The sequence below is a fragment of the Danio aesculapii genome, chromosome 19 (assembly GCF_903798145.1).
Source record: "Danio aesculapii chromosome 19, fDanAes4.1, whole genome shotgun sequence".
Taxonomy (NCBI): domain Eukaryota; kingdom Metazoa; phylum Chordata; class Actinopteri; order Cypriniformes; family Danionidae; genus Danio; species Danio aesculapii.
Genome location: NC_079453.1, coordinates 27,291,774 through 27,304,128, shown reverse-complemented (window position 1 = coordinate 27,304,128; position 12,355 = coordinate 27,291,774). Strand labels below are relative to the sequence as shown.

Here is a 12,355-nt window from a genome sequence, read left to right as displayed (position 1 = left end):
GTTTGAGTTCTCTTCATTTATTGGGTTTTACTGTGCTCAAACTGCTTCATTTACTCAAATGGATTATTAAGTTCACAATATTATTAAGATTAGTTTTTGAACTTAAATGGTTTGTTGCAATAGGTTTCCTCAAATGATTAGAGTTACCTTAACTTTTTGAGTTTTACAATGTGGAAAAACCTGCATTACAACATCCACAGCACTCATTAACACTCGAGCATCCAGGATTATAGAGTTAAATCTCTATTTACACGACTCGGCTCATTTAATTTCAGTGTTTAGGAACATTTGTTAAGTGAATACCCAGAATCATTCCCAGATCTGGACCTAAAATCTGAAAGAAAGACAAAAAAAAAAAAAAAACAGCTGGAGAAGAGGAAAAACTACAATAAAGCTGCTCTCCAACACATACATGAAAAGCTATAAAAGGGCTTTGCTCTTACATCCAGACCAGCGTGGCTGGACTTCAAAGCATCCAATGCAAGTTTTAAGAGGTCTAATCTCACGGGACGAACATTGTCTTTGAGTAAATTGGGATGGTTTGAATCCAAATAGAAAAGCAGGAGGAAAAAAAAAAAAAACATTGGTGTCCCATATTCAAAACGACTCCTTAAGTGCAAGAGCAAACAAGCTTGTGAGCCGTTGCCTTCATCACGACACGGGAAGCCAAAACCCGAGAGAGCCGGCCAAGCCAAGCCGACGTGGGTGGAGAAGGATCAGATGTAAACAGCTTAACGCGGGCTGCTCGCTTTCCGCGCCGTGTTTTACATATGTTGGTCTCACTTGAGTGGCTGTGTGATAGACACTCGGAGTCTAGTGGAGCCAAACGTCTTCTCTTTCTCTCTCTCCCTGTCTCTCTCTCTCTCTCTAGGCTGCGTGAGTGTGTGGCGCTTTATCAACCGTCTGTCCTTCAGGGCCTCTAATCATATTTATGCGTGTTTAACTAAGCCCAACGCCTCGCTACGTTCACCTCCTGGTTTTCACTGAGAGTGTGTTTTGACGTGCGACCAGTTAGTTAATAATAGAAAAATAGCGTATAGCAGTGTGTGCTCATTTAATTGACGGCTAAAGAATCATTTCGTCACAAAAAGGAGCCAGACTGAATTAAAATACTGAGGGACACATCAGTTGTTTGTTGCTAGGAACCTGACACATTGTGCTTGTTTAGGAGACATTTGGGATAGCTGTGTGCAGAATAATTTTGTATAATTTTGGTAATATTTCAATATCACCACAAACTCAAAAAGGGCTTTTGCTTTTTGTTCAAACTTCTTATAGACTATTTTGAGGGATGTAAACAATAACAATGGTCCAAACGTATTTTCTGTTTTACATTTTTGATTACCATAGCTTCCGAGAATCCTGAAAGATCCACATATTGATAATGTTACGACAGCTGTTTTAACGTTAGGATATGATTCAATTGCTTACTGTTACAGTTATTAAAATAGTTTGACAACAAGCAGGAAATGTTCATGGACCAGCGACATGACCACATTGAAATGGTCTATATGAGTTGAAACAACACAATTCTTACTTTTTTAGGGTGGACAACTTCATAGTTTTATGTTCAATCCACTTAAATTTGTAAAAACTATTATATCAACTTAATCGATTTGTGTTAAGTGTACTGTGAAAAATACAGGGTCCACACAATTCATTTATGTAGTCCCAACACAAACTGATTAAATTAACTTTAAAAATTTGAATAGATTGAATGTAAAACAATTAAGTTGTTCCTAAATATCAAGAATTGTGTTTCTGCTTATTTTAAATAAGTAGTTTGAACAAGCAGCAAAATCTTTTTGAGTGCACTTAATTAAATAAAGTGATTGAGATTTAATAGATTCATACAACATTTATTAGCATTATACATTTATTTATTTATTTTTTATAGAAAAGAATCATATTTTTACGTTTTTCCCCTCACCATAACATAGCTTTGATTATAAAACAAGCATTTAAATAGCTTACTAAAATATATTACAATGAGATATAGTGTGACAACTGATATTTATATACAATTTACTCAAGTAGACATTTGCATGGTTATGAAGATCTAATTAGATTACATTACAAAACTTTTCTGAACACATAATTAAGAGCAATTACATTAATTGATATGGATACATGGATATTTTCACACCATTTGGGTGTCTAAAATATTTATAGGGGTGAACAAAGGAATTGTGTGGACTAGTAGGCATTATTTTCTTTCAAGAATATTCCAGTTTTTGAATTTCTGTGAGTTATAGCAGGTATGTATTTATTGATCATCAGAATAACAGAGTATGAGACCGTATCAGAGCAGCAGAGAGACAGGTGTACACACACACACATACACTTTGATTTTGAGGGGGTTTAGAGGAGGATAAAAATATATCACTACCATTTGACCACCATGCAGAAATGTTAGGAAAGTGTAATACTTTTCCTTCAATAGTAGAATATTTGGCCTTAGATGAAAGAAGCAGTCACTTTGGCCAAAACAGGCTGTTTCTTTCCTCTTAACATTGCCTCAAAATGGACGCCAGTGGCACATTGTTTGCAACACAAAAGATAAAGCATGTCCCCTGACTCTCCCCTTTTGTCTGGCTTCAGAAACAGAGTGGGCTAATGGTGATCTGCCTGGTTCCTTCAGACCTGTGGATACTTCATGACTCAATGATATGTGCAATGACAGTAATGAGCTTCAAGAATAAGATTATGAAAACAAAGCACACATATACATCCGCACACAAATAAACTAAACAAAACCAAATCAAAACAAAACTAGTAAGCAGTTAAGCACAACAAAACAGCCAACCACCAAAACAAAACTCAAAAATCTAGCAACAATTATTCTACAACTACCGACCAATAAAAAAAAACTTAAATCAGGGATAACAAAATAAACAAACAATAACAAAATTAACAAATAAATAAAAGCAACAAACACAAAATGACCACTAAAAAATAAATAAACTGACCAAACAAAAGTAAATCAACAAAAAACAACGTAAAGAAAATCAATCAAAACAAGTAAGCAGTCAACCAACCACCAAAACAAAGCAAAAAAAAGCAAAGCAAAAAATCTAGCAACAATTATTCTACAAAAATACCTACCAACCAACCAAACAAACAAACAAAAAAAAATTAAATCAGGCAAAAATAAATGAATTAAAAAAAAAAAAAACAATGAACACATGAACAACAGCAAAAAAGACAAAATAAAATGAAAATCTACAAAAAACAAGAAGAAATCTAAATAAAACTAGTAAGCAGTCAACCAAACAAACAACCATCCACAAAAACTAAGCAATCAATCAAAAACAACAGACCAAAACAAAATGATCAAACATAAAAATTAAACAATTAATACAAATTAAAGCCAGTCAAAACAAAAGAAAAACAAAACAATAATGGGACTAAACAAACCAAAAAACAAACCACCTCCCCAAAATAAGCATGAAAAACTGAATTCAACAAACTCAAACAAAACCACTGGACAACTACTAAAACAAATCCAATTAAAAAAAAAAAAAAAGAATACAATAAATGAAACAACCAATCAAAACCAAACTAACTAAAAAAATACCAAACCATACCAATGAATGAAAAAAATAATACACGATTCAATAATGCATCTATCCATAAATCAATGACAATGAGATTACTGCTTTAAAATACATAACACATTGCATATAGTTATAGTTAACAAGCCACAAAACATTATGACAGAACAGTGACAAGGACACAGCATTATGACAGAACAGACAAAAGCTGCATCTGACCAACCTGCTCTAAAACCCTTAATAAAAATAATAAAAAAAAAACTGAAAAAACTTCTGTCTCTGTATAAACCTGTCCCATCTTGTTGAAGAGGAAGATTTTTTCTGTCAAGTACTCAAGCAGTCAAAATCGTAAATGATTGCACACTTACGGAGGGAAACTAAATCTGACACTGATCCTTTTGTGCCAGAGCATTTGGATCTGTGAACAAGTCTTCGTGTATCAACCTTCGATAAACACCCAGCCTTCAAAGGGATTACCATTGCCCTGAGGTAGCAACACAACGTTAACACAAACGACAACAAGAAAACAAGATTAAAGGCTGTTGTGATAAGAGCTTATTATCAGTTTAAGAGTTTTTCAAACGGTGTATGTCTAGTCTCCTGCTGTTGTCTGAACTGAAAAACCATCAGCTTTAGTCTTTCGGCATGTTTGCATGCGACGAAAGGGGTTTGTTTTAACCTGCTGTTACTGTTGTCAAACTTCACCTTTACTGATCAACTACATGGTAAAAATAAGTAAGAATAAACAGAGTGGACGGGGTGTTTTTATTTATTTTTTTGTCTTGAGTGCGTGCATGTGTGTGTGTCTGCAAACAAAACAAGATTGTGGAAGATGACAATTCGTTTAAAATAAAGGTATATGGACATGAGTTTAGCAGACAAAACACTGAAACATTTAAGATTATTAAAATTATTTGCATAATGGCCTGTTTCCACTGAGTGGTACGGTACGGTTCGGTTTGGTATGCTTTTATGGCCATTTCCACTGTTAAAAGCCGTACCGAACCATACCACTTTTTCACCACCCTTCGAAAGGGTACCAAACACAAGAAAGGGTACCAATAGGTGGCGCTAGACGTGCAGCTGAACGCTATTGGTTTACAGAGATACGTCATTCGATTACGCAACAAGCTAGAATGAAAACAAAAGAGCCGCCATGTTTAGAATACACAGCAGAGATTACAGTGGAATTATATATACACATATAAAAATGAACCATGGTCAACCCAGGCTCAAAAAGACCTTGTCGTCATCTTGATGAACAGCCACAAAGCCAAAAAAAAGAGCAGATTTACCCTGTGCCCCATAGTTTTTTACGAGCCAGTCTGAAGTGCGAGCGATTTCGCTTTCTTGCTTGCTCTCGCATGCGCGTCTAAATCTGAAATAACAAACTTCTTGAGCTGATGATAATAACGTGCGCTTGATTATTGACATGCTTTTGAAACTTTTGAGTGAAGCGCGAAAAAACAAAGGAGAAGGAGCACATTATTTTTTCAGCAAACGTGAACAAACTGCCATGTTTAACTATTATTATTACCTTTTGGACTAATATGAACTCCGAATGAAGGAATTACTCTCTAACAGAGGCAACATGTGCTGCTGAGGATAAAAGACACAGATGGGCGGTCTGCTCTGACTGTGGGCTATATTTTGTGTTGTTTTTGAACCTAAATAAGGACTAAATGTATGCTGTGTGTAGAAAAGTTAGTAATAAACATTTATACAGAAGTATCTATGTGTATAAAGCATCTGTTGTGTGAGAAGTGCTTCTCATAAGATAAGCGACCCGTACAGCTTTACTGTAGACATTTTCTCGAGCGAAAATGACGTAGACTGAAACTTTCTGTCATATAAACCACGCCCACCAAAAGGGTAGCCTGATAAAGGTAACCCGTACCGACCCGAACCATATCGTACTGTACCAGTCAATGGAAACGAGCCATTAGATAACACACTGTTGTTAAAAATAGAACTTGAACCAGGTCCTTCAAAACAACAAAAACTTAACATTTGGGTGTATTCTGTGACCAGAGTTTCTGCAGGTTTTACAAAGTGAAATTTAAGACTTTACGATATTTTTAGGACCATAAAGAATGAAAAATCTAACTTTCTTTGTAATAAAGAGTGGATTTTGTTTTCACTTCCCCCAAATTAAAATATTCTCTCTCTCTCTCTCTCTCTCTCTCTCTCTATATATATATATATATATATATATATATATATTTATATATATACTCTATATACTCTATATACTCTATATATATCATTACCGGGACAACCCTATTACAGACAACAGGAGGGTGTGCTACAGAGGACTGCATTGTTTTATTGCTCACTGCGTTACATAGGCTGAAGCAGGGAAGCGTCCCCACGGTGTTTACCTGGTGCCATGAACTAAAGCCTAGGAGGACACTTAAGTGTATGACTCTTAAAGAGATTGTGATTTTGTTTGATGCCTAATATGTTTTCAACTGTTTAAATTAAACTTATCTGAATGATATTAAAGTGTTGTTTACACCATATCTGCACTTTGAAATCGCAGCATCAGCTGGAAGTTTGTAGTTCACAGCATGTTGTTGCAATGTTTGCAGTGCTGATCCTATACTTCCGGGTTTCTTCCCACCGCAGCCTCACTTTCGTTTTTTAAAAAGGCGACCGCGTGAAATAAGCGTATACTCAAATCGAATCAAAATTAACAAATTTTGACACGCTAAGAGGGCTAAAACATATTTCTCACAGTCTTGTATCATTCATATCATTTTAAAAATGCTGTCTTCAAGTTAGGAAGTGACCTCTCACTCCCGACAGCAGCAATCAGCTACCGAAAGAGAATAAAATCGAACATTTATTGTGTTTCTTTTATTTTTCCTTCTCGTTCCCAATTGAGTGATAAAAAAGGGTTAGCCCACATCAAGAGAAGGATTTTCCCCTTGTCTCCCCGTCTGGCTGTGCAGACTCACACGTATAAGGCCTGTTCTTTGTTCCCTGTAGAGTCTCAAAGCTCTTTTTAGTGAAAGCTCTGGCTTTCTGAGGCCCGTGTGAAGTGAAGTCCCAGAGTGCCGAGCTGCAGCGTCAGACACACAGCTATCAGATGACTTCCAAAGCTCTGAAATAACCTGGATCATACGCCGCTTTTGCACATGTACACAGTGGAAAACTCCTTAGGAAATTCCTTTGACCAGATAAAAGCAGATCAAATCAAACCAATTTAGCTTTGTACTGTACTCAAAGTAAATATGACCGATGACACGTGTCAATAGCTGAGAAAGTATGCACTTTCTTAAGAAGGATAAAAGAAGAGTTAAGTTTAATAAAGTTACATGAGGGGTTTAAATTATTGGATTTTTAAATATAATAGAACTTGAAAATGAGTTTAAAATGAAATTGTCTTAACATAATAATACAATAAGTGTCTACTCTAAAGCTAAAGTACAATACAAGACTAAAAACAGCATTACTTCTTATGATTGATAGAGAAGGAGCTCAATAATATGGTAAGAAAAAATATATGCGTTAATTAAAAAGTGACTTGAAGAATTTGTTCATCTTGCATAACAATTTTTTTTTGTACAGAATATATAGACAAACGAAATATAACAATATTATCAGTTTTAGGATGAGTTCAGACAATAACAAGTACTTGAAAACAATATATGATAACACTTTACTTGAAGGAGGTTCCTATGACAACACGCCATCAATATTAATGAGATTTTATGCATGCCTATGACAACAGTCATTAAGTGTCATTCACTCAGTTATGTCATTTTAAATGGAAAGGTGACACCGTTTGAGACATCTTTGTTGTGACAACTTGACATAACCAAAATACATAACCGATCTTTGGCTTTGTCATGACAGCTTGACATTACCAAGACAACATAAATTATCATAAATCTGTCATAAACCCTATTGTCATGAGGCTATTATGAAGCTTGATTTACACTTTCATCTGGCGTCGTATCGCGCACCTCCGCTGACTGCGCGCGCACCTCCGCTGACTGCACGCGCACCTCCGCTGACTGCACGCGCACCTCCGCTGACTGCACGCGCACCTCCGCTGACTGCACGTTCGCCTCATGAAACGGACAAGGCGTTTATACTGCGTTCAAGGTTGTGATATTCTTTATAACGACAGGAGGCAGTCAAAAGAAACCCACCGTAAAATCGGACAGATAACCATAGAAGTCAGAAGTTTCTGGAACTACGTCATATCATTAATATCATTCAAGATTCTTAAACAAATTATTTTTATAAATTATATTAATGATTATAAAGATTTTTTTATAACCATTCAAGATTTTTTTTTATTAAACTTTGATGCAATACTTGCTTTTGTTCATATCACGGACAGTTCTATCTATTAAAGTTTATTAAAATATTAATGACAACAGAACATGGGTTGCTCTACAAATATATATTTTTATTATAGAAAAAATAAACCGTTATCACCAATAAAGTCCAGAAAAACAGGCCATCAGTATATTGTAAATTTATAGCTTCAAATATTCTTTTTCAGTTATCAAATAAATAATTTGTTGCTTAATTTGAGTTTTGTAACTATTAAAATATTTTAATTTAAAAAAAACTTATTTCTGTAATTAAATAATCTGTTTTGGGCATAACAAGCTTATCCCTTAGGTTTTTCCGAACTTTGCCAAAAACTTTCCTCCTTTCCCCAATGCTGTTACAATTTCTAGCAATTAATTGTTGGTCATCTGATTATCCCTATAACAGATCTGTACAGTCCTGCCTGTTTCAGACAAAATCTCTTCAAAATGATTCATTATTCAACTCAAATTAAAAATGCACCCAAAGCAAAGCTCCACAAACACGGCAATAACGTTACATTTGCCACACGCACTTAAGCAAACTAGCAGACACATCCAGTATAAACCAAACTTAATAGTGTCATAAATATTGTAACAGAGTCAATAGAGTCTTACTTGACCTAAAATACAGTATCACAAATTCAATTAGTCACTAAAATGTCATTAAATATTAATGATGCTGTTATAAAATTAATTGACAGGGTATTGACACTTTTACTGAAAATTTTAGCTGAAAAGATGTTATTAGTAAACATAATTTAGTTTGTTTCAGAGAAAAAAAATATTAGAAAATTATTCAATTACAATAGCTTCAGGGCAATCATGTTTATGAAAGATTTATAACAAGTTAAGTTGTCATGACAAAAAACTCCCGAACAATGTCATCTTTTTTAAATTTAAAATGACATAACTGAGTGAATGACAGCCAAATGACATTTGTAATAAGCACCAATAAAATTGATTATTAAGGTGTCATGACAGTCCCCTTCAAATCAACCCAATATATATGAGTGGTGCAACGACACACTCATGTCCCCAATCAATATCCAGATACTATACTCACAATATGAGGAAGAAAAACCTTACGCATACATCAAAAATGACATATCATAACATGTTGTGTTTTTTAAATGTATTTAAATCAAATTCAACCAAGCCCAAACATAACATAACATACAGGTCTAGAGATAACCCAATGTTTTTAATGACATTTGAAAATGTCAAGATTTCTTACTAACAGAAACTGCATCTCAGGTATGGGGAGCAATTCTAATGGGTAGGGATGATGAGTATCAACCAATCAGAAACTGTTCAATTGCAGCAGCTGGCTTTGAATTGTATTGCCTGCTCAGACTGACAGATGACCATTAAATAGAAACAAGAACGTTAAGAGACGTGCTCATTCCCCATGATCGTATTACTTGTTCTTTAAATGTTTTATTATTATTTATGCCTCTTTGAATCAGATGGACCAGCTGTCACCCTAGCTTTTATATAGCATTGCCACTAATTCAGATACTCAGTGAAGAAAAGATTGAAGATTTTCTTACCATTAGGACCTTTTCGCTCATCGCCGATGCCGTCACAGAGCTGGCGCTTCTGTGCGCTCTTAAACTCCTTCAGCGAGAGATAAAGCACCTTCCGCACCACTCGCTCCTCCGACCAGGGCATCCCATCATTATCATCCTGTAAAAGAGAGAAAAAGATCAGCACTATAGAAGATACCTAATCAGCACTCGAGACAATGACTAACATCAATGAAGCTGCTTGAGTAAACAAATGAAATCAATCTACAGCACTTTGCTGGCACAAATCACACTTAAATTTGCAAAGAAAAAAGGAAAGAAAACACTTCTCAGCAAAACATCAAGTGGTGCTATTGTGGTGTTTCGCATTTTCGAGTTTAGCATCAATGATTTGTTTGATCTTGGACTATTTCAAACAGTGCATCAATTTTACAGAGGTTTTAAGAATGGAACAAAGACAAGGACTTCCTTTGGAACAAAAAAACTACAAAAAAATACAATTTCCTTTCCAGACAACAATCCTTGATAACAGTTCTAAATCTAGAATCATTTTCCACATGACTCACACAGGTCAGGTTCTCACATGTAGGATATAAATAGCAAAATTTTGCCATAGACGTGTTTTATTATATCCGCTGCCGTGCACTCACCCATTTAAGTGTCAATAATATCATTACCTTATAGGTTAGGGTGAATATTTACACTGCAAATAGACACAAAACAGTGTACAATAGCATATGTGCACTTTTAATACTGTTTACTGACAGATATGTGTATCATGTCAGTTTCATGGTATTGCGCTTACTGCTTTAAAATAAGTTATTTTTTACATCTCTGGGTAAAAAACAACTACTATTTTATCTCCATTGAACACAATATATTTTATTTTAGCAAACATTTAAAATGTTTTGGAACAGTAAACATGTCAGGCTAAATAATTAAATCATTGACCTCTGCCATCTTAATTATTTTCAAAAACACAGAATTCTTTACCACACATTAAAAAACACATAAAAAACCCTTAAATATAATATAATATAATATAATATATTTCCCAGAAATGGAAGGGCATCCGCTGCCTAAAACATGTGCTGGATAAGTTTGCGGTTCATTCCGCAGTGGCGACCACAGATTAATAAAGGGACTAAGCCGAAAAGAAAATGAATGAATGAATGATATAATATAATATAACATAATAAATATAATATAATATAATATAATATAATATAATATAATATAATATAATATAATATAATATAATATGTATATTATAACATAATACAATTCAATTCAATTCAATATAATATAATATAATATAATATAATATAATATAATATAATATAATATAATATAATATAATATAATATAATATAATATAATATAGGAGGGGCGACGCAGTGGCACAGTAGGTAGTGCTGTCGCCTCACAGCAAGAAGGTTGCTTGTTCGAGCCTCGGCTGGGTCAGTTGGTGTTTCTGTGTGGAGTTTGCATGTTCTCCCTGCGTGGGTTTCCTCCGGGTGCTCCGGTTTCCCCCACAATCCAAACACATGCAGTACAGGTGAATTGGGTAGGCTAAATTGTCCGTAGTGTATGAGTGTGAATGAGTGTGTATGGATGTTTCCCAGAGATGGGTTGCAGCAGGAAGAGCATCTGCTGCGTAAAACATATGCTGGATAAGTTGGTGGTTCATTCCGACCCCGGATTAATAATCAAAATCAGAATCAGAAAGAGCTTTATTGCCAGGTATGTTCACACATACGAGGAATTTGTTTTTGTGACAGAGCTTCTACAGTGCAACAGAATTACAGAGACAGGACAAAAACAGATAATAAATATATTTTAAAATATAGAAGTAATAAAGGGACTAAGCCAAAAAGAAAATGAATGAATGAATAATATGAGAGAAAACTTCAGCGGTTTAAAAACTTGACTTTTCCAAACCATGGTAAACCTTAAAAACGGTTATCAACCCATGCCTAATCATGATGACTAGGCTACTAGAAAAGAGGAACTGAGATGTTTTTTGTCAGACAATTTTCTCAGTTTTCATGTCTAAATGAAGTAAGAACTAAAGTGACTAGATCTAAATAAATGAAATATTTAGATCTTTGCAGCAAGGAATTAGAATTTGGCACAGTAAAAGTGAAATTAAATAAATCTTGTGTAAATTCTTTTTTTTAATGATTTTTTTATTATTATTATTATTATTATTTTTAAATGGAATGCAGTTCCTTTGTGAACATTTTCAACCTAGTTCATCCACAGATGAGGAGCTACCTCCAGCATCCTTCACGTTACCTTTCAGAGAGCCAGTTAAAGTTATTTCCCACAGGCAATAACTGTTTCCTCCATCTCAGAGCACAGATCATGAAATGGGAACTACACACATTCCTGTGCCATGGAGATGGGGGAGTGTTGTTACTCACAGTTACTGTACTGACGGAGCAGTGCATCAGTTAGACAGCTTCAACAATGCTAAATGCTAAAGCCTCCAGCAAGTGAATGAACTGTTAAAGCAGACAGTGCTACATCGTGATGGAGACCTGCCGTGAGTACATGGGGGACTTAAACTTAACTAAGTTACTACACTGAACAAGACCTCTGTGAATTTAATGACAATGATCTGAACAAATCTGACGGAAAGCCCTAAGAAGTGTAAGGTTTGTAGGTGGCAATGTGCCCTGTGGGGTTAAGAAGGAGGAGGAGCTTAGGGAAACAAAAGGCATATGTGTGTGTGTGCATAGGTTCCTGTGCGGGGGCTGACACTGACAGTTGAACATCAGATCTCCCAGTAGACATGTCAACAAACACACACACACACCTCGGGACTGCTCTACGCACTGATGCGCTGCAGATGCCTGACAGCATCTGATTGGGCGTGTGGTGTGTGAAACCACCAGAGCACCTCGTTAGAGACACACACACCTGCAGACGTGCACACACA

The 12,355-nt window shown here is 35.3% G+C and overlaps 1 protein-coding gene across 1 annotated transcript in view; it reads right to left on the bottom strand.

Annotated features, from left to right (window-relative positions):
* jarid2b (jumonji, AT rich interactive domain 2b) overlaps positions 1–12,355 on the bottom strand; it is a 177,968-nt gene that overhangs the window by 73,963 nt on the left and 91,650 nt on the right. Inside the window, exon 2 of the mRNA XM_056479618.1 lies at positions 9,436–9,571. Within this exon, the coding sequence (XP_056335593.1) occupies positions 9,436–9,571 (136 nt within the window). The remainder of the gene's footprint in view (positions 1–9,435; positions 9,572–12,355) is intronic.